The sequence below is a fragment of the Callithrix jacchus genome, chromosome 8 (assembly GCF_049354715.1).
Source record: "Callithrix jacchus isolate 240 chromosome 8, calJac240_pri, whole genome shotgun sequence".
Taxonomy (NCBI): Eukaryota; Metazoa; Chordata; class Mammalia; order Primates; family Cebidae; genus Callithrix; species Callithrix jacchus.
In genome coordinates, this window is record NC_133509.1 from 96796020 (window position 1) to 96819351 (window position 23332).

The following is a 23332-nucleotide window of genomic DNA, read 5'->3' on the forward strand; positions in this document are numbered from 1 at the left end:
GTGTTTCCAAGGGGTCTGAACTGAATAATTAAGGATAACAAGGCAGATAGGGGACTTTCTCAATGGCCTGCTGTGATTTTGCAAAACCCCGAATCAGGAGTCTGAAGTTCTGCTCTGAGGATCTGCCTGATGTTTTTTTTTTTTTTTTGAGACGGAGTTTCGCTCTTGTTACCCAGGCTGGAGTGCAATGGCACGATCTCAGCTCTCACCGCAACCTCCGCCTCCTGGGTTCAGGCAATTCTCCTGCCTCAGCCTCCTGAGTAGCTGGGATTACAGGCACGCGCCACCGTGCCCAGCTAATTTTTTGTATTTTTAGTAGAGACAGGGTTTCACCATGATGAGCAGGATGGTCTGGATCTGTTGACCTCGTGATCCACCCGCCTCGGCCTCCCAAAGTGCTGGGATTACAGGCGTGAGCCACCGCACCCAGCCCTGAAGATGTTTTTATATGGTCTGGTTGATAATATATTTTTAAAGTTTGAATGCTTGCTATACATGGGTCATGTACTCTAGTAAACCCCTGTTGCCACCACTCATATTGCTGCATACCTGGCTGCTGTAAATATTTGTTATCTACCTAGACTTTAAGGTTCTCTCAAGGTTTAGTGATAACCCACTGGCAGATAAAGACTATGCAGTAGATGTATGTGGCTTAGTACTGTCTAGGAGCTTACATTCTATTAATAGTGGATGAATAATGCTAATGAGGGAAAACAGTTCCTACCATACAGTGTACATGTAAGAGCTTTATGACATAGACTCTGCCATCTAACTCCCTTGTCCTGTCTAAATCTGCAATTTCCTTTCATCTTGAGATGGGGGCTGCTGGAGGAGAAAAGAGACCAAAGAGATAAGAGATCCTCAGCTGCTCTTTGGGTGTGGGGGGCAAATACTGGGGGCAGCTATTTCTCAGGAAGACTCTGCCAGGTTTTCCTGACCATGTGAGGACAACCTTGACATGTAGGAAGTGGAAAGGGATGAATGGGGGTGAGGGGTGCTGAGACAGAAAAGTGAAGGCTGAAGGAGGCAGGGAAGGCTCAGGAGTTGGTGGCACTTTGTATGGACAGGGAGGAAAGGACACTGGGAGGGCACTGTGAGCAGAAATACACAGCTAGCATTTTCATAAACTAGTGAGACCAGAGGAATAAGGCAATGGTCACTTGGGAAGCAGTGGAAAATGAGGTTGGATGGGTTGGATGAGGCCAGTTCAGGCCAGGCAGATAAGTAGGCTAATATTTATGAAAGGCCTGCTGGCTGCCAGGTGAATATTATTTCATGTGTTCACAGTGACCCTCTGATGGCTTTTATCATTTTTTAGATAAAGAAGCAAAGATTCAGAGAATTTGAATATTGTCCAAGTTCTTAAGGCAGAGAGAGGATTTAAACTCAGATCATATCAATCCAAGACCATGGATCAAGGAGAGAGAGAACCTTTTACTTGGTAGGGTCACTGAAGCTTTTTGAGCAGAGGATGACATAGTAGACACTGAAGAGAAAAGGAAGCATGGTAGAGTCAGGAGACCATATGATCTCCAAATCAGATGACTTTTTGCTTTCTAGATCCATTGTAGAAGTCTTGTGGTCATTAGCTCCAGCAAAGTGCTGTGTCTAATTTATCCTTTTGACATAAATACACATTATCTACACTCATGTAAAAAGTATTAAACCTTCTGATACCCCATATAATGAGATAATGTTCTTTTTCATTTTATGGATCAAGTTTCTTCACTGCATGGATATACGGTATGGATATACTATATGGATATTATGTTACTGTATAGATATTATGTTTCTGCACGTGTTATTAGTATGGGTTCTGTTTTGCAGTCTCGATTGTTGTGACTGCAATTGCTCAATTTCTCTAGGTAAAAAGGTGTTAAAAATAATGCATTTGAAATAGTTTTCTTATTGCAAATTTAGATTTGGATGGAGCCAGCCAACGGAGTTATTCTGAGAATGTCTCCTATGGTGAAGATGACCACATCCCTGCTCACTCACAGTCCCCCTGTGAGAGGGGGGATGCCAAGCACCATGGCACATCTCACCCAGAGTCCAATGTGATCCAAAGCCTCAGGCGCCAATCCACGGAGGGTAGCTTGGAGATGGAGACAGCTTTTAATAGCCGGGGATTTGAAGATTCCTATGCCACTGACAGCTCCTCCATGTGGAGTCCAGAGGCAAGTTATTTGTTTTTCATTCTTTCATTGATTCGCCCTCTTCCCACTCTCCTTTGTACTCATCTCACTAAAAAAAAAAAAAAAAAAAAAAAAAAAAATTCCAGAAAGGAAGCATTACCTTTAGCTGAAATAATTTTTTTTAGATGACCAAAATCCCATGCATGTCAATGAAAGAATCATTAATTTCTCTCAAAATGAAAAAAAAAAGGGGAAAGTGGTGGAAAAAAAAGTAAAGAAGAATAAGAATGGTCACGGAATGGATTCAGGAACAGCCAGGCTTTTATTTTATATAAAGGCTTTTTACAGGCTTAATTTTAAATAATGAAATTTCCAGTTCTTTAAGGTGACTGGCTTATTTACTTCATGCTTTAAGTGAAGTATATTTTTATTTACCCCAAATCTCAAATTATGATTATTGGAATATGAAAACTATTTGAAAATTGAACTAAAATGAAATGAACTTCCAAGTGAAATTATGCAAGGTGTGATGCTGTGGATCTTGCAGTGTGAATATATTTGTTAGCTTTGAATTTAATTGAAGGCCTGGGAGATAGCATTAATCACTAATGGCCCTCTGGCCATTGACATTGCTTTTTGGAGTAAATCTCTGAAAAAAGATACTTCCAAAGTTCTTTTTCAAGTAAAGCTTAGTCCAGAATAAACCTAACAATCAATCCAGAGATATGACTGGAGCTGATGATGGTAGTAGCTACCATGTACTGAGCAGTTAGTGTATGCCAGGCACTGTGATAAGGATTTTACAAAATTGTTTCATTTTACGGGCCTTTACAGTTATTTTTCCATTAGAGAGATCACTCCTATCATGATTCTGTGACACTGGAAGGCATTAAGGAATGGTGTTTAATACCTAATTTGAAATTAATTTTGATGAGATAAGTCACATACATATATAAGCCTTTAATATAATTTGCAGGGATAGGGGAAGGAATTTGGGAAGGTGAATGGATTTTATTAGCATCTGTTTGAGAAAATAAACAGGAGGAATCTCTAATTAGGACTTGGAATGTCACATACATTAAATGCTCAAGGTGAAAAAAAAGAGTAACAAAAATCCTGTTTCCAAGCCTTATGGCTAACACGTTGGTGAATACAGGTAGTGTGTAAGGAGGGGTGTGCATGCACATCCGTGCCCCTGGTGCTGAGGACCAGACATGGTAGCTCACATATGTGGTTTGTGGCTTATGAAAAAGGAGCCCTTCATATAGAGGCACCCAAGGCCATTAACTTTATAAATGTTTGAAAAAAGAAAAAAACTCTGCTTACCCATTAGTTTACTACTGCGCCATGTCAAATCCCACACACTAACATTTAAAACATACTTTGACTCTCTCACTCAAAAACAAAACAGACCAAACACTTTGCCTGCCTAGTGATGCTCTGTCTCCTTTGATGATTGTGCCATGAGGCTTAGAAGTGCCTTCTCTAGGTCACCTCCCATTTACCTGCCTGCTGGAGCTTTAATAGAAGACTCGGTACAGTGGGTGCTAAATGTTCTCAGACTCCAAAAATACCCAGACATCTCTGTGTGCTCCATTCAACTTCCTGTCTATTTTGAGGAAAAAATTGTAATTTGGTGCTCCTACAGTAGAACTTCAAATCCAACATGGACGCAGTTCCCGTAACTGCCTGCTTTGCAGGCTCAGCTTGCCTTTTAAGAATTGATTTATTTGCCTCTTAGCTGTATTGAGAACTCTGTCTTCCCCTGTGTATCTGGCATCGGGAGCATATTGTAGGTCTGTTTACTTTAGGCCACGCAGATGACATCAACACTATCTTACTAAAACAGAAAGGCTTTCAATTTGACAGAAAATCTTTAAACCTACATTGGTTTTGACAACTTGACACAAGTATTCTCATCTTAAAGAAAAGTCCAGGATATTAGAGCTCAAGGAATCATTTATTTTGTCTCAGAAGGAAACCGGTCGTGCAGTGTGACTACCTGTTAAGCTGATGGATTTTCGAGCTCTGCTCTTCTCTGCTGGCAAAAAGGCCTTTGGCTTTTTCCTGCAGACCCAGGACTTGGCAGGAAAGACGATGGGAGTGTGGCTGGTGATTTTGAGCACACAGGGAGACAGGTGTCCCACTTTTCATCTCTGCTTTCCACTGATTAATTGGTTGGCCTTGAGAAGTTAATTAAAATCTGCCAAATGGGGATAAGAATGAAGAGATTTTTACCTTGCAGGAAGGTCAGATGGATTAGTGGTATTAACAGTACCCACATGAGGAGCTCCTTCAGTTGCCTAGTGAGAGGTAAAGTGTGTCGAAATAATTAATTGCTTTGAAAATACCAACATTCACAAATTTTTTCTCAAATCAACCCAGGGAGGGGCCACAAACCCCAGTTTTCATGGGCCACAGCTTGGACTGGCCAGAGCTGTGCCTTATTCAGAGGAGTTCTTAGGACAGTCAGGAACTCTGCCCAGGCCCCTCCAGAAACCTGCAGGTGGAGTGAGCATTTATCTGAAGAGATAGCCTGATGCATAAGTGGAGAGAGCTCCTCATTCACTAAAATATTTTTATCTTGGCATTGAAGTTGACAAAACTAAGAGCTATTAACTAACATTAAGAGCAGGGGCCTAAAAGGATGTGAAAATCACAGAGAGTGTGATTCCAACCCCCACCTTCCATCTTCTCCCCTCTTCATCTTGTGCGCTCAATGTATATATGTAAATAATTATGCCTAAAGGTTTGGGGGAGAAGAAAGGAGATCTTCTGGTTCAAAATCAGGTTTAGGATTTTGAGTATTGAATACTAGTTAAGGCAGGCCCAGGACTCAAACTGCCAGGGAATGAGTCCTGGATAATCTTGTCTGGGAATATGATCTGGGCTTGAAGAAGAGAGTGTGTTAGTTGTTTAGTCTTTCTAAGCTTTAGTTTCCTCCTCCATAAAAATGAGAATATTAAATACCTCATTATATTAATTTAAATATTCAAAAAGATAATGTTTCTTAGTTGCGTTTCTCAGAAAAGCTGAGTGTAAGTAAAGGCTTTGTTCCCTACTTTGGGAGTGCAACCCCAGGGAACAAAAGTAGGCGACAAGGTAAGTAAGGCAGGAAAGAAGGGAGATCCAGTATGAGAGCACACAGTGGAATTGGCACCACTCAGTATGGCTTATTACTTGATCTCGTGTGACCACACTCCAAGAAGCTGTATGAACTGATAAGAAATTTGACCATGGGGCCAAAAGTAGACTTTACATACATTGGTGTCAAGCAGGATTCTGCAGCTGTCTAAGCCTTGGTGTTGGCAGAGGGACCAATGATAAGAGATGAGAATTATATTGTATGCATAGAAGGTAAGACTTTATTGAGTTGTTCAAGGCTGAAACTACTTAGAGCCCAGATAAGCTGTGCCTTAGGGGAAGATGGAACATGGGGTAAGGCCAAGAAGATCTGAAGTATATGAGAGCCAGTTTTTATAGTCTATATAGGATTTGATATGGTACTTGGCATAAGAAAATGGCTTAGTAGATGTTGGCTATTATTACTTATGGCCAGATGTGCAATACAGAGATGATCAAGAGTAGGCTAAAATAGATGGGAGTTTTAGGAAGAGACAAGGGAGTTTCAGAGAAGATTCTGACTTGATTTTTGAGTTGGCCTAAATCCTTGGAGACTTGCTTCTAATATATATATATATGTATATATACTAGTCTGTTGTATTCAAAAGTCTCTATAGCAACCACTTTTATCACTTTAAACTAAGTACCTCTGAATAGAAACACTCACGCATGATTGCATGCTCAGAGGGAAAGATATAAGAAGTTTCCCTTATTTTAAAAGAAATCTAAATTTTCTTGTCGGCTAATTTGAATTTTAAAAGAAAAGAGTATTTATTAGATGTCTACTATCTGTCAAGTCCTCTACTTCTTACAACATCCCTACACAGAAAGTTCCATCTCCATTTTACAATTGAGGAAAATAGAACATGGAAAGAATTAAATAACTTGCCCAGTGTCATTGAGCTAGTAACCGGTAGGCCTGGGCTTCCTCAGGATATATGAACCTAAGAACTGTGAACTTTCACCTGGACTTTGTGGGGAAGTTTCACTGATGGATACACATTTTGAGGCATTTTGTTATGATTTTGAAATGAGGAGATCTCTAAATTAGCAAGGTCTGGTATTCAATTGCATAAATAAGAACTGATTTGCAATAAGAATCAGTTCAAGGTTTGGTTACAGGTAAGGATCCTGCCTTCAGAGGAAAAACAGAATTATTATTGACATTATTTATAATTTGTTGGTCAGGTGGTTCATTATAATAAATGTAGTTCAGCTCAGTTTTCCCAGGAAGGTCATCAGATCTGAGTGGCTGCAAGTAAATTGCTGCCCAAGGGTGACATTTCATATAGAGAGATGTGTGTTTGAGAATTGGTAGCACCAGTCGAGTGGTGGGAATAGATATTTATTGAGTGTGATCTGATTTTCACATCAATTAAAACCTCACAACAACACACTAGCAAGTAGGCACATTAATGTGCATTTTAAAGCTAGAATACACAGAGAGGATGGTCTCTTTGACCAGGGTGAAAGAGCTAGTCAGTGGTAGAGTTATGATTTTAATCTAGGTGTGCTGGCTCCAGGCTCAATGTTGCCGTTTACTAAAGGGCTGCAGACGTGTCCTCCTAAACCCTTGCTGCTCAAAGGGAGAGCCGAGGCTAGCAGCAACAACATCTTTTGCACACATCCCAGAAATGGCAGAATCTCAAGCTCCACACCAGACCTACTGAATCAGAATCCTCAGATGATTCAGGTCTACATTAAAGTTTGAGAATCTCAGCCCCAAGCCTTTTCTCCCATATAGATTGAAAATATACTCAAGTATCACCTTCCTGAGACCGCCATCAGTATTCCTGTCTGTAGAACGCTCTTGCCTGTAGAGAACAGGCTCAGGCTCGACCACCTGTATTTGGAGACACAAGGAAAAGTTGCCTATGGACAATTGCCTTTTGACTTACTTTTAGATTTAGCATCTCAGTTGGTTTCAATGATCCTGGGCAATTGTGCTTTTTGAGAAGCAGTATATATGAAAACACTTTGCAAAATATAAAAGCTTTAGTTATCCATTCCAAAAACACCCAGGAAGGCGCACCATATGCTAGGCACTGTGCCGTCAAAGAATTCACAGTTTAATGCAGGGATAGACCAATAAACAGACCTATCTGATATAGAGGGAATACACTGGCAGTCAGAAAGCAGGGATTCTGAAGGAGCACAATGGGGCACCAGTGGGCCAAAGTGTAATTGGGTATCATCATTTCCATTTCTAATTGTTTCTTCGGCCTGCAACAGGAACACGACAGGACCCATTTGCAGGTGCCATCCGGGGTCTCAGTGCCCATCTCAAAGTGTGGTGACCTAGATGTCGTCTTTGAATATAGAGCTGCCAGCCAGAAGCTCACAGTGACCATTGTGAGAGCACAGGGCCTCCCAGATAAGGACCGAAGTGGTGTCAACTCCTGGCAAGTTCATGTAGTGCTGCTGCCTGGTAAGAAACAGAGGGGCAGGACAAACATACAGAGAGGGCCCAACCCCGTCTTCAAGGAGAAGGTCACCTTCGCCAAGCTGGAGCCCAGAGATGTGGCCGCCTGTGCTGTCCGCTTCCGCCTGTACGCTGCCCGTAAGATGACCCGAGAGAGAATGATGGGAGAGAAGCTGTTCTATCTCAGCCACCTGCACCCAGAAGGGGAAATGAAAGTGACTCTGGTTCTGGAGCCAAGAAGTAATATAAGCGTGAGTATGTTAAGTGGTGCTGCTAATGATGTGATGTGTTAGAAGACCTAGGGTTGTCAGCCCTTGATTTAGTACATTCAGTCTATGAATTCAGAGACTTTAATTTAAGTTTCCATTTGGCTCTCCTCACCCTTGTAAGCCATGATTTGCACTTCATGGTACAATGGGTCTTTCATGCCTGCCTTCCTGATAACCTGATGGATAAATGCCCTGTCCATTTAAGGACAAGATGGCAGCAATGTAGTAGAGGGCATGGAAAAAAACTGGGAAGGTGGCTTGGCCTTCTGGTTTGTGGATAAGCGATCCATTCTCTTGCCCCTAGTTTGCATCATGAATCTCAGAGATGGGACTTTCTGGGCAAGGTTCTTAACAGGTATGCTGGGGCAGACTGGGATAGCAGCCCGGAACTCCAGCTGCTTCTGAAATCTGTGATTTATATTACTATACTCTTCCCACATACCCCATTTCCCTGCTTGCCTCAGGGTTTCAAGGAAAGGTGTCATAATTTGCATGTCTACAGGATGAGCAGCCCACTACTGCTGTGGGTTATATGTCATTTAGCACGCAGATCTCCTTTTAGAAAACCATATCAAAAGATCAGGGAGCCATCGAGGCTTGGGGGCCAATCATTCATTCATTCAGAGATGTTTACTGTTAGTTATGGTAGAGGCAAAGTGGATACAGGAAAGAACTAAGCAGGCGGTGCCTCTGTCCTTGGAGAGCTTGCAGTCTAGTGGTGGCCAAGTAGGAAAGGAGAGCGACAGGCTGCTGCTTGTTTAGAGGGTCAGAGACAGTTTCTTCGAGATGGTGATGAAGGAACTGTCAGATGCCGGAACTCATGGCATCGAGGGAGCAAGGCTGGTGACGTGGAAGATGAGGGTTTCAGATGAGGGAACAGCACATGCAAGCAGTCAGGGTGTGGAGGTTGGGGGGTTGTCATGTCTGAGGAAGAGCTAAGGAGCCAGAAAGGCCGGAGAGTACTGATGGCAGATCCGTCTGCTTCAATGCCTAATGATGTCTCAAAGTTAACATCTTCAAGCTTGAAATCCTGATTTTTGCCTCCCTAAATCTATTCCACCTGCAGTCTTCCCCATCTTGCTTAAAGGCAGTTTCATTCTTCCAATTGCTAGGGTCAAAAATCTTAGAAGGCATCTGTGACTTTTCTGTTTTCCACCTGAAATCCTATTGGCTGTATCTTCAGGTATAACCAGATCCTGGCTCTCGGCTGGATTACTGAAATAGCCGCTCAGCGGTGGTCTTTCCACTTCTGCTTTTGTGTCTATGGACTCTTCTGGACATGGGAGCAGAATGAGCCTTTTAAAGCATGAGCCAGATGATGTCTCATCTGTGCCCTTTTTTCTTAATATCCAAATAAAGCACATTTAAAATGATGGAGAACAGAATGCACAGGAAGTCAGAAGATAGAGCATGATAGAGCTTGGGAATGGGGATGATCACACCCATATTTCTCCTTGCCAGGCCCTGTGCTGTGTGCTGGTGGCACAGAGTTGAATGGGGAAAATGAGCTAGTGTAAAATAACTTTGCAGGTGAAAATCTTTCATTCACCAGTTATTTGGTGAGCATAGTTATGTGCCAGGCATTAGGTGATGTACCAGGGACTCAGATTTATACAGATTCAGAATCTAATGGGAGAAGCAAGCAGTGAGTGACAGGTGCCACAGTGGGAAGCTTTTACAGAAGCACAGGAGTGGGAGTGAGTCTCACTTGAAAGTAAGCAAATATTTCATGGTTGAATTTTTATCTTCCAGACAGCAGGCTGTATAAGGCATCTATCACAATCACCTAGCCCTGCCATGTACAAATTGTGTTCCATAAAAGCCTGGGGGGCATGTGGGGGTGGTCTGCAGACATGTCTGTGGTTTGGTAAACAGGATACTTTGCTGCAGATGGGCAGAATATTTGATTGCTTTTATTGGTTCTAATTATTGAGTTTCTGGTCAGAAGTTCGAAGAAATGATTTCAGACATTGAGAAGAAAGGCTTAAGCCGAGTCTAATGCCCTTGTTTCTGGTGGAGGAGGTGGTGTTTCAGGGCTGATTCCTACCCCCATGCCTCGAGTGACAATCAGTGTCCTGCTCAGTTTTGCTCTCCTCCTCCTGACGTGCCCGTGCCAGGTGGGGAAGGGTAGTGCTCAGGAGAAGTGTACCCATGAATAAACATGATGGAAAGCTCACGTTCTCCTGGGCTCACTTGGTGCCTGTCAAGTCGCTGAGATCCACAACCATGCGTTGGCTTTTTTCTCAAACAGTTGTGAAAGTACTCATTTGTAATGTAACTTATTTCTTTAAAAGGCAAAATTTGGCACCTGGCATATACTTAACAGCCTCAAGCAGAGCTAGGAGCCAAATGTTCTATGTGGGGGTAGACGTCCAGTGGTCATTTCTTTCATAGTTTAGACACAGTATGTCCTGTATTGCTGCATTCATCAAGGAGCTGCAGAGAACAGAAACAAACCTCAGGCCTGGAGTGGAGGGGTTCCTTAGAAACATCCAAGCACAGATTACACAGGAGGGAATTTGAGTCTATATTAAATGTATTATTAGCTCTCTGTGTATCTTAGACGGTTTGATTTACACTAGTAATAACGTCTTTGTCCGTTTTGTCTTTTGAATGGAGACAGCTCTTGAAACAAATATGTCAGCTCCTAATGCAGGGATCTCATCCATGACTGTGCTCCCTGGGCGCATTGTAATTCACACTGAGTGCACCCTTAGTCATCTTTGGCAGTCGTTGGGGATTGGGTCACAATTTCACCAAACATAATATCGGCTTTCTCTGAAAGAGAGTAGTGCAGTGTGGGCCAATGGATTCTTTGTTGTTCTTCCCCTCCAGAGTGGAGGGTCTCCGCTCAGCCCATCTGCGGTTTCTCACAGTGATAGTACTTCATCCACGCAGTCACTGTCTCATGGAGGGGCGCCAGAGCTGTTGGTGGGGCTCTCGTACAATGCCACAACGGGGCGATTATCCGTGGAAATGATCAAAGGCAGCCATTTCCGAAACCTCGCTGTTAACCGAGCACCTGGTAAGTGTGAGTTTGTTCTCCCAGCTCTGGTCCTTCCAGATGCAAGTGGAAAGCTCTGTCTGCTTTCATCTTAGTTCTTTAATTTTTACTGTAAAAATGATCTTGTTATGGCTTAGGCAAGCTTTCACAAAGAGATACCTCTGGATTTTTAAATGGTTCTCTATTGAATTAGACTTCTTTGCTATCTAGATGTATCTGGACAATAGACTGGCCTGTGCATCTTTATTGTTTAAAGGAAAAGAATGGACAGCATTTTTAGCAACATAATGTATGTGGGCAATTAAAACCTGCTAATATGTCATAGGCCCTCTAGCTTTAAAGAAAAAGAGCTCTGGCTTTGGAGTCAGGCAGATCTGGGGTTGAATTCTAGCATTACCTTCTACCTAACCACTAGCTTTGATCTGATCCTGTGTAATTTATCCCTTTTCAGAGTGCAGCTAACTCATCTGACACACACACACACACACACACACACACACAAAGATATTAATAGTACCTTCCTGATGGAGTTGTTCTGGAGCTTAAATAAAATGACTTATTGAAAGCATTTAGTATAGTGCCTACCACATAGTGAACACACAGGAAATATTAATGGTTGTGGTGGTGACAGAGGAAGGAAGTAAAGGGGGCAGATATGGGGCAGTGCAGGACTGGCTCACCAGGGGAGCTACCACGTCTGAGATGAGCACTGGAAAGAGGAGTTCGAGGTATACCCCAGAGCTGTAGTCCAAGGTTCAGAAAGCCAGACGCAAAAAGCTGCTGTTTTCAGTTGCCTCAGCAGCCTCTCATCATCTGGGAAGTTAGAGACTGAACATTAGGAACACGCTGTTAACAAGGTAGCTTACCTTTTTACGATCTTGTTTTTCAGCAAAACAGCTTGAAAGGGGAGCAGAAATATGGTTTCTCTTTTGCTTCTGCCTTCTGGACCTCATGCAACTACACCTAATTGGAGGATGTAATTTGTATCTGGAATGCTAGCTGCAAGAGAGTCTGAAATGTTGTTGAATTTCTAGTCTTTCAAGTCAGGAAGGTAAACTGGAAGGGAGTAGAGTGGAGGGCTAGGGAACATGCCCTCCATGGACACCAAACTGTTATTGAAAGAAGGATGAAATCCATATATCTGTGGCAGTTTGAAAGAGTCAGTGGACTCAGGCCTCGTGTGTCAGGAGCAGCTGAAGAACTAGGAGCACCACTGGAAAAGAGTCAGCTCCTACAACCAAACTCTTTATTTGCCCTGAACCGTGCTGTAGCCCACAGAGGCTCTGCTGAATGGGAGTATATTGTTAGTCAACTTGTACTATAACCATTAGGGCAAATTAGGAATGCCCCAGCACTTTGGATAACAGAATAAACTGGGTTTATCAGCCATATTCTATGTTGACACTCAGAGCCAGGTGAGAGCTATTTAGAATGCATAATAGATGCTTATTATTAATTGCAGAGCTAGAGTCTTTTTGCTGGATACCAATTTGTTTCCAAAATAGGTCTGAATTTACTAGAGATCTGTCTGGATTTACTACTTTGCCTTCTGTACTTTTGCCAACCTCTTTTCCTGTCTTTCTGAGATCAGGTAAAGTCTGAACAATTTTTAGGAATATGATGGAGATGCAGAGAATGATGAGGATGTGAATCACACAGTCCTGGTCTATTCAAGCCCATGCTAGGAAGCCTTGTTTTGTGTAGTGGGTGGTACCAGGCAATACAGAGGAGAGATACAGCATGGTGCTTGAGAAAATAGCAGCTGGAGGCCAAAAAACGAAGGTGTGAATTCAGGCTCTGCCACTTATTATAATAGTTGTGAGTTACTGACTGGGCACAGTGGCTCATGCCTGTAATCCCAGTGCTTTGGGGGTCTGAGGTAGATGGATCACCTCAGGTCAGGGGTTCAAGACCAGCCTGGCCAACATGGTGAAACCCCCTCTCTACTGAAAATAACAAAAATTAGCCAAGCTCTGTGGTGCACACCTGTAATCCCATCCTCTTGGGAGGCTGAGGCTGGAGAATCACTAGAACCCAGGAGGTGGAGGTTGCAGTGAGCCAAGGTCACACCACTGTACTCCAGCCTGGGAGAGAGACTCTGTCTCAAAAAAAAAAAAAAAAAAAAAAGAGCTGTGAGTTATGAAACTTTTCTCAAGCTCAGTTTCCTCATCTATAATACGGGAGTCAGTATAGTGTATCCTTTACGTTTATATACCTATAATACATGAAAAACTGTGATGTTGAGGATGGAACTATTATATCTTAATAAATATCTATATAAAAGAAAATATGCTAAAGATGAAATTCTGGAAACAAATATTTAAAGCCAAATAGGAAAAAAAGGCAAATCTTAATTTAGAAATTGATTTTATTCCATAAGTTTAAGTCTATTCGGCATTTAGTATGTGGTTTGCCATAGGCATAGCATTGCAATATAACTTAAAATGTAACTGACATGTTGTATCTTTGCAACTGAAGTAAGAGAAAACAATGCTGCTGTGATGCTATTAATTAAAACAGAAATCCAATAGTGAAGACAAAAGTTTTTTGTCTCTGTAGAATGCTGGTACTTGAGGAAAAGCCAGTTTAATTAGGAAGGGATGAGAAAGTAGAAGCTTCCTTTGTGGAGCTTCTGAAAGGGACCTCTTGGGACTTTCAAGGGCTTTAGATGTTGATGGCCTTGGTTTTTCATTATGTCTCGCTTCATTATGGCACTCGACAGTTATGTGGCAAGCTTGGGATACATTTTTAGTTCCCATATGGAAGAGAACAAGAGAAAGAATGAGGAGACATGAGTTTTATGAGGTAACTGAGAAGAGTTGGAAGGAAGAGGGGGAGAAGGAGAGAGGACAGGAGCCAGGAGAGGAATGGAGCTGTGAGTGGGGAAGGGCGGAAGCTGCAAGTCAAGTGCACAGCTCCCCACCACAGAGGGAGAGCCTTCGGCAGCCTGAGCCCTGCTGCAGGGTCCACCACAGGGTCGCCGCCTGCCAGGGGAACTTGTACTGGAACTTGTATCGCGACATCCTGTGTTTGAGGCTCTCCGCTCAGGCACGGTTACCTTCTCCATGACCTCAGTCCTGCCTGACAGGGTGGTCATGATCACCTAAAGAGAGGTTCTTAGGGGAGTGGGAAGGAAAACAGGTTGAGTCTGAGTATTGGGAACTTTTCTTCTCTTGAATAATGTTAAGGTTTTATATGTTGCTGGAAAGAGAGACAGTGGCTAAGATTTAGAGATTCTTTTTTTTTTTTTTTGCCTCAAAATATATCACAAAACAAAATGCAACGTTGAATTCATTTGCCTGATCTAGTTTGATGATTGAATACTTTTAAAACTTTTCCTCCTAAGCAAGACAGAGGAATTGAACAAATAGTAGATGAAGTTCTCTGCTGTTGGGGTCTTCGAAGAAATAAGCCACGGAATTAGAAACTCTCTCCCCTTCTGAGATAAAATCCCTGGGTGAGAGGGCTCATTACTGTGAAGAACAGGAGCTAGTGGGGGCAATAATAGAAATGTGAGTCTCCATGAACCCCAACCACAGTCTCCACTGCACAGCTGCCAGCATGACTAAAACTAAAAATTTGTGCCAAGTATTGGTGAAAATGTGGAGAATACATTCTTGGTGGGAGTGTAAAATGGAACAACCGCTTTGGGAAAAAGCATACAAGTTTTTTTTTTTTTTTTTTTTTTTTTTTATAAAACTGAAACAGGCACTGAGAATCTAGCAGTTACATTCTTAGGCATTAACCTATAAGTCAAAAAATAAAAAAGGAAGACCCATACAAGACTGTTTCTAGCAGCTTTATTCATAATGGCAAAAACTCACCAGCCCTTATGTCCATCTAGAGAAGAGTAAATAAGCAAGTTAAGATATACTTATATAATGGAATACTGTTCAGCAATAAAAAGTAATAAAATTAAATAGGCATTCAACAGCATGGAGGAATCTCACAAACTTACTGTGTTACCTACTGCTTGATTCCATAGATAAGAAATTCTACAGTAAGCAAAACTGTAGTGGGAAAAAAAGCAAAGAAGCGGCTGCATCAGGAATGGTATTGGTGCTAGGATACACTAGGTAGGCACATGAGGAAATGTGAAATGGGGTGATGGGAATATGCTGTATTTTTTAATTTTTAATTTTTTATTCTATGTATTGATAGGGATGTGAGTTAAATGGAGTATGCATTTGTCAGAACTTGGTGAGTGGCACTAAGCTTTGTACACTTCACTATAGGTAAATTTTACCTTAACAAAAACGGTAAAGTATTAAACTCTAGCTAATGAAATGCATCCTGAAATGTTTAGGGGTGAAAAGCAACAATGGTTACAATTAAAATGGATTAATGGATGAATAGAGGCACAGGTTGGCGAGAAAATAAAACAGTTAAAGACTTGAGGTGGTGGGTATTTGGACCTCCACTGTATACTTATTCAAATGTTCTATATGTTTTAAATTTTAGATATCAAATGCTGGGGAATATAGTCTCATGTGGTCTGAAGTAGATCAGCTGGGTCAAGATGGTAAAAATAAAATATGAGTCTTAACCATGGATAGGGACTTCTGTAGTTGGTAATACTTTTTTTTAAGTTAACATGATGTCTCAAGATGTCACTGTATTCTCCTGGATCAACCTTGGATCAGAAAGATGGGGTACCTGCCAGGCATGGTCACTCATGTCTGTAATCCCAGCACTTTGGGAGGCCGAGGCAGGCTCATCACCTGAGGTCAGGAGTTCGAGACCAGCCTGGTCAAAATGGCAAAACCCCATCTCTACTAAAAATACGAAAAATTAGTTGGGCATGGTGGTGGATGCTTGTAATTCCAGCTACTTGGGAGGCTGAGGCAAGAGAATAGCTGGAACCCAAGAGGCAGAGGTTGCAGTGTGCCAAGACTGTGCCACTGCACTCCAGCCTGGGTGACAGAGTGAAAAAAAAAAGATGGAGTGCCAAGCATCTGAACCAGAGGGCATCTTCTATAGTGTCCTCCATAAACCACATCCATCACAAGGGAAAGTATTTGGAGGATCATTTCTTCTTTTTAAAATTCATTTCTATATATCTATCTGTCTGGCAATCATATTTTGGTGAAAATGCCCATGTTATAAAGTGTTGTGATTTAAAAAAAAATCATATAGGAAGGCTAAGGAAGATAAAATAGGCTATTTGAAAATTACTGTAACTAGTATATATAGCCTATTTATAAACAATATATAAGTGTAGTAGCAGCATGAACTTGGTGCAAATCAAGTAAGAGTGTGCCAGATACCACTCCAGCCATTTTCAAGGTCATGTCTTATTTAGTACATGTGGTCAGTGTTCAAAAATATTACTGCTATTAAGATGGTATAGGCTGGTCTGCAAATCTTCTGATGGGAAATGAGAATCTCCAGGTTTGTCCCTGGCTAATGGTCCAGGTGAAAAAGCAGTGTATAGTGTCTAGCAGACATCTGAAATCCCGATGGGCATTTGCAAATGCTTTTGGAAAAGTCAGCAGTAAGAGAAACATTTGATTATTTTTTGAATTTGGCTTCATGGGAAAGCAATTCAGTAATAATTTAGCAGCTCTATTCTGTTCTTGTCCTAGGTGTGCTAGCCAATTGCTGCTTGGCCTCAACATTTGATTTAACCTCTGAATTACATTTCCTTTATTAAATGAGGTTAACAAGCTAGTGTTACAGATACACTGCTATGTTTTTTTAAAGTTAGCTATTGTGTTGACAGGTTCTCCTTCTCCATCTTCATCTTTGCTGTGTCTCCTAATGCATTGTGCATATATGTACACATATAATAATGGTCCTCATCAAAACTATCATTAAGATGTTCCCTCCAGTTAAAAACAACTTCCCCAGCTTCTCAGCATGTGCATGATTAGCCACACATGATAATTACACCTCAAATGATAATAACAGCAGCAGCGGCAGCATATTAACCTTGTTAGGCACTCACAATAGCAGAGACTAGAGGAAAGAAAGCAAGCAATCCAGCTCCCTCATGTTTTGTGTGTAGAACAAGTGGAATTCAGAAAGTACAGTCTACAAATGGAGTGCAAGAAAAAAAAAGACTCAATGAAAATGAACAGATATGAGACATGTGACCTTCTTTTAAAATCCTGGTCCAGTTTTTGTTAAATATAGTGTATGAAGAGCCGCTGTCTGCTGAGAATCATGGCAATTTTATATGAAAATTTGAGGCACTAACTTTATGAATGCATAGGTGATATTCCTTTTTCCATATTAGCTCATTTAATTCTCACAATGATAGCAAAGTTAAAACATATTAAGCACAATAGGAAAGAAAAGATAGTTACCATGGTGTATTAGTCTGTTTTTATGCTGTTGATAAAGACTTACCTGAGACTGGATAATTTATAAAGAAAAAAGAGGTTTAATGGACTCACAGTTCCGCGTGGCTGGGGAGACCTCACAATCATGATGGATGATGAAAGGCATGTCTTACATGGCAGCAGACAAGAGAGAACTTGTGCAAGGAAACTCTCCTTTATGAAACCATCAGATCTCATGAGATTTATTCACTTTCATGAGAATAGCATGGGAGAGACCTGCCCCTATGAATCAGTTACCTCCCACCAGGTCCCTCCTGCAACATGTGGGAATCGTGGAAGCTACAATTCAAGATGAGATTTGAGTGGGGATACAGTCAAAGCATATTACATGGTATGTCAATTATATTGCAATGAAGATGTTAAAAAACCTAGTTACCTACAGAAGAATCACAGTAAGACTGAGGACAGACTTTCTGACATTAATAGAAACCAGAGGACAATGTGAAAAGAATATCGAAGCATTGGGAGAATACTCAGCTTAGCATTTTGTTCCCTGAGTGAAGGAAAAATAAAGATATTTTCCACCAGATTTGAAAGAATATTTCATAGAAAAAACAACTAATTGATGCATTTCAGGAAGAAATAAATTGAAATTAGAAGGAAATAACAAGAAGCAATAAGGAAAAATGAACATATAAATTGGTTGACATGTAAGTAAACAGAAGTCTGCATGGATTGCATAAAGCAAAAACAGGAGCAGTAGTAAAAATGACTAATATTGGGAGTACAGTCACAAAGTGGCAATAAAATTTTAGGCAGAAATTGCATAAATATGGGAAAGGCAGAGAGACTCCATATGATTTTTGACAGGGCTGCTGAGACCATTCAAAAGGAAAAGAATGGTCTGTTCCACGATGCTGGAAAAAGTGGAAGTCAACCTGCAAAAGAATGAAGTTGGATCCTTACCTAACACCGTATATAAAAATGAACTCAAAATGGATGAACGACCTAAATGTAAGACCTAAAACTAGAAAACTCTTTGAAGAAAACAGGGAAAACCTCTATGACATTGGATTTGGCAGTGATTGCCTAGATATAACAGCAAATGCATAGGCAACAAAATTAAAAATAGACAATTGGACTTCATAAAAGTTCAAAAATTTTGTGCATCAAAAGATAATAAATAGATCACCCATAGAAGGGGAGAAAATATTTGCAAATCATATACTGAATAACAAACTAATATCCAGAATATATAGAGAACTCCTAAAACTCAACAACAACAAAACAATGTGATTTTAAAAATCTGATTAAAGACTTGAGTAGGCATTCCTCCGAAGTTGATATACAAATGACCAATAGAAATATGAAAATATTCTCAAAATAATCAGGAGAATTCAAATCAAAACTACAGTGAGTTATCACCTCACACCCATTAGGCTGGCTACTATAACATGCACACATGTGCACAGATACACAGACACATGCACATGCACCTGCACACACACACACAGAAAAACAAGCATTAATGAGAATGTGGAGAAATTGGAGCCCTTGTCTATTAGTGGTAGGAATGTAAAATGGTACAGCTCCTGTGGAAAACGGTATGACAGTTCCTAAAATATGAAAAATAGAATTACCATATAACCCAGCAAGTTCATTTGTGGGTATATACTCCAAGGAATTGAAAGCAGGGTCTTAAAGAGAAATTTGTACACTCATGCTCATAGCAACATTATTCACTATAGCTAAAATGTGGAATCAGCCTAAGTGTCCATTAAGGGATTAATGTGTGAGCAAACTGGGTATATACACATGAGGAATACTATTCAGCCTGAAAGAGGAAAAAGATCTGACATATGCTGCGATATGGATGAACCTTGAGGTTCACTAATGCTAAGTGAAATAAGCCAGTCACAAAAAGACAAACACTGTATGATTCCACTTATATGAGGTACTTAGAGTAGAAAAAAAAAATCATAAAAGCCAGTAAAATGGTGGTTGCCAGGGGGTGGAAGAGAGGAAAATGGGGAGTTATTTAATGGATATTATGGAGTTTCAGTTTTTACAAGATGAAAAGAGTTCTGGAGATGGATGATGGGGATGGTTGTATGACATTATGAATGTATTTAATACCACTGAAATGTACACTTAAATATGTTAAAATGGTAAATTTTGTTTTGTATATTTTAACACAATTTTTAAAAAATTAAAAAAGTACACTGGAGAGAGATCAGAGGATATTGCAAACCCAGGTTGTGAGTAAGACATATGATACCTGGGTGTTTAGACTGATGATGCTTCAAGGAAAAGAAATACTAGTTTTACAATGAAGAGATTAGGAGGCTGTTTGTATGTGGGAGCAGGGAGTTTATAGGAAATCTCTGTACCTTCTGCTCAATTTCGTTTAGAAACTAAAACTGTTCTAAAATATAAAGTCTATTTAAAACATTAAGAGATTTAAAAATAGAAGAGGGTAGAGATTTTGATTAATTTTAGACATTAAACCAAGTGAACATATTAAAATTTTAATCTTTTAAACCAATAGGGAGAATAAATGAGAATAAAGTAAATAAATTCAATTCAGTAGAAAGCAGAGAAAATATTTCTTAAAGCATAGAAAATGCATGACAAATAGCACAAACTGAACAATAAATATAAATCAAAATATATCAGTCATAATAAATATAAAGGGACAAAAATTGCTATGTAAAAGTTAGATAAAAGATTAAGATCTCTCTATTTTTCCCAGTCTTTCCCTGTCCCCTTTCCTCACACCACTTTATAGTATAAACACATTGCAATTTATACTGGGTCCACCTAGCTTTATAATATATAAGTAAGAAACCATTGATTACCAACAAATTGGGGTTAGCTCAGGAATGCAAGAACGATTTAATATTAGGAAAATCTGCTAGTGTAATTCACCATATTAACTGGTTTATGAGAAAGACTTATGATGATCTCAGTAGATGCAAATAAAAGCTTTTGATTAAAAATTAAAATTTTTGAAAAAATTATTATCTCAGTAGGTACAAAAAGTTACTTTTGGCAAAATGCACTTTTCATTACTGACAAAAATCTTAGCAGATGTGTAATAGATGTATTAATATAGACTAGGCTATGATGCAGTGACAATTAAACCCTGCTATTTCAGAGGCTTCACACAGCAAATGCTTATTTCTCTTTTGCATTACAGTCCAAAGCAGTCATGTGACTCTTCTCTAAGCTGTAACTCAGGAATATAGGCACTCCCTATTGGTGATGATATTCAAAATGTGGCCTCCATTGTTGCCATGGAAAGGGAAGAGACAGCATGGGAAATTTCTTGCTTGGGTGGGAGTGGTTGAATATAACCATGATTGAAGGTGACATTTATCACTTCTCATATTCCATTTTTCAGAACTCAGTCACATGGCTTAGATAATTCAAATCTGGCGTAAAGACCACACCCTTAATTTGATATTTGACCTGAATTAAATATCACATTATTCACCTGAGACAGTTTATTGGGCCTTTGTGGCTCAAAGCCTTTTAAAATCTCTTTCTTTAGAGATGTGGAATCATTAAACTCTTCCAGCCACAAAAGGTCTGAATTTCTGTATTTTCTCTTTTTTCTTGCATACTGGTCCAAAGCTTAACTTTTCCCCTCTTCCCCCTAAATGCAGCCAGTAGTACTGAAAGATGCTTTTAACATTCTGTTTTTCAATTTCTTTTTCAAAAGCAACAAACTAATTAGGCACATGTTCTTTATTCTAAGTTATAGCAGGTGGCAGTTTTACCATCTCATAATAAGATTTATGATGTCACTGTTATATCCTCTGCTGTTAGTTTCTTCATTACCTCACACCCAACTTCTAGGCCAATCCCCATTCTTATTTTATTTTTATGATAGCAACATTCCAGTTCAGGTTACCAATTACTGTATCAGTCACACATTTTCAGGAAATATCAAATATTCTAGGTAAGCTTGGTCAGAAGCTATTATTGGGTTTAAACATTGGAAGACAAGGGAGTAGAGATCAGGAAGACTGCTTTCTGGAAGTTCAGGAGTAAAAGGCATACAGGAAAGATGTCAGTAGGCTCTGAACTGTGTGCACACAAAACAGGTGATTTTTATAGGGATTGTTGATCACCATAGGCAAAATTTTTCCGTTCTCATCTACTAATGATCACTATGGGCAAAATTTTTCTATTGTCATTTACTAATGCCTACACATGCCTGCAACTGTTTCTAGGGAACTGGGGCTCTCTTTCCTTCCACTTTCCTGTCTCTTGCAAATAGCTTTCATTAGTGGAACCTTAATGATAAGAGATTTAGGGGAATGTAGTTTTAAGGATTTATATCTTTCACCCAGGAAAGATCTTAGAATGGTGGATGTGGTAGTAAATATCAGTAACTAATAATGTGGCACTGAGAAGAACTTGCTCAACTGCTCAACTTGACAGTGGATATTTTAAGGAAATCTTTACCAATTATCATTCTTAATCCTCAAATCCCTTTATAGTCACAAGCAAAATAAGCATTCCCACCAGCAGTTTTGTTTAATATTATACTGGAAGCTTGAGGCAGTTCAGTAGAATAAGAAAAATAAATATACATTTAAAGATTTAAAGGAAGAAATGAAGCTGCCATTATTTGCAGAAAATGATTATCAACATTAAAAATAAACAAAAATCTGTAAAATAATGTTTTGCTAATGGTTCTGAGTCAGTAAAGATACTGTAAAGCTTTGTGAATCATCACCAGAAGTGAAAATATTGCTCAGCATTGTTTTGTAGCCACTATTACCAGTTTCCAAAGATTAAAACAGAGCTTATTTAAATGGCATATTACTTGGCTAGAGTCTTTCTCCATTCATTCTGACTGGTGTTCATCAGAGTAAGTCATTGAATCCCAAAAGACCCTGGCCATGTTCTCCAACTGTTCCATAGAAGAATAATTTCCTGGACATAGCCTCTGCTCTGGAATTTAAGAAGTAAGTGCATTATTAGTGTTAATAGTAGTTTCCCTTTTGAAGTAGAACAATGAACATTTTCCTTCCTTTGGGCTGGTGTCTTCAGACTGGGTTGCTTATGAGATTATTATTATTATTTCTCTGAGTTATACACATACAATCCAACTTCAGTGATAGTGGTTTGGTAGTAAGTGGCCTTTCTCATAATTAGAAAATAATTTTATGACAGGATAAAGCTTAAAATGGCTCTCTTTGTGAAATGAACATGCTTTTGCTTGCAAGATTAGCCCAATTCCCACTGCTATACCTGGCAGCAGAATTGCCCAATCAGTTTGGTGACTGAATTGAACTTTTTCTACAGGAATCATGTAACTATGCAGCTTCAGAAACACAAATCCACTCCCTCATTGCTGGTTTTCTGACAGCTTTTCTGTAGAACAGTTTGAAGAGTAGAGAGCCCTGTTACTGAGACAGAAAAGTGTTTTCACACCTGATGTGTAATTTCACACCTTGTGTTTCTCAGCAGATAAGTGCATAAAATAACACATCAAACTGGAATAGAAAAAGATCAACATAGAAAACTGCAGGTTGTAATTTGTTTCCTATCTCACAATGCTCTTGGAGAGAACAGTAAATTACAGAGATATGCGTTTATGCTTTAAAAAGTTTGACTGGTCGTTCGGTGGGAAAATGAGCAGTAAACAATAATCAGCTTGCTGCCTGCATTGAACAGAATGTGCAGAATGACAGAATTTGGGAAACACCCTAACATTTTGATTTTTTAAGAGAATAGTGTGCACATGTCAATAGTAAAATTTGTAGATAAAGGTCAGGACATTTATAAATTGATTTTAATAAAAATGTAATTGAGGAGATAATTATTTTATGATGGTTCCATTCAGGAATTTTAGCAAAAGGAGATCATGTTGGTAAAATTTATGTTTTCTTTCCTTTATATAATGAGGCTAGTCACTGTTTTCTGGCATTCTAGTGAAGGGGTTATACAATGAGGAGGTTTAGCCTCATTGCACAAGTTTGAAAACTTGAGACAGAAAGAAAAAGAAAGTTGAGCTCCCTGACTAGGCATGAACATTCATTATAAAATATTTATTGAAGGTCTAGTGCATGGTAGGCGTG

At 39.8% G+C, this 23332-nt stretch overlaps 1 protein-coding gene across 16 annotated transcripts in view; it reads left to right on the forward strand.

The window, feature by feature from the left end:
- The window catches only part of SYT16 (synaptotagmin 16), a 294214-nt gene that overhangs the window by 262108 nt on the left and 8774 nt on the right, over nucleotides 1–23332 (forward strand). For 14 of the 16 annotated variants that reach the window (XM_035260675.3, XM_078335076.1, XM_035260678.3 and 11 more), the window contains 3 exons: nucleotides 1921–2177; nucleotides 7491–7931; nucleotides 10785–10974. In XM_035260675.3, the coding sequence (XP_035116566.2) occupies nucleotides 1921–2177; nucleotides 7491–7931; nucleotides 10785–10974 (888 nt within the window). Of the gene's footprint in view, nucleotides 1–1920; nucleotides 2178–7490; nucleotides 7932–10784; nucleotides 10975–11842; nucleotides 12369–23332 lie in introns of those variants that run through there. The other 2 variants (XM_078335073.1, XM_078335078.1) reach the window with 2 other exon arrangements.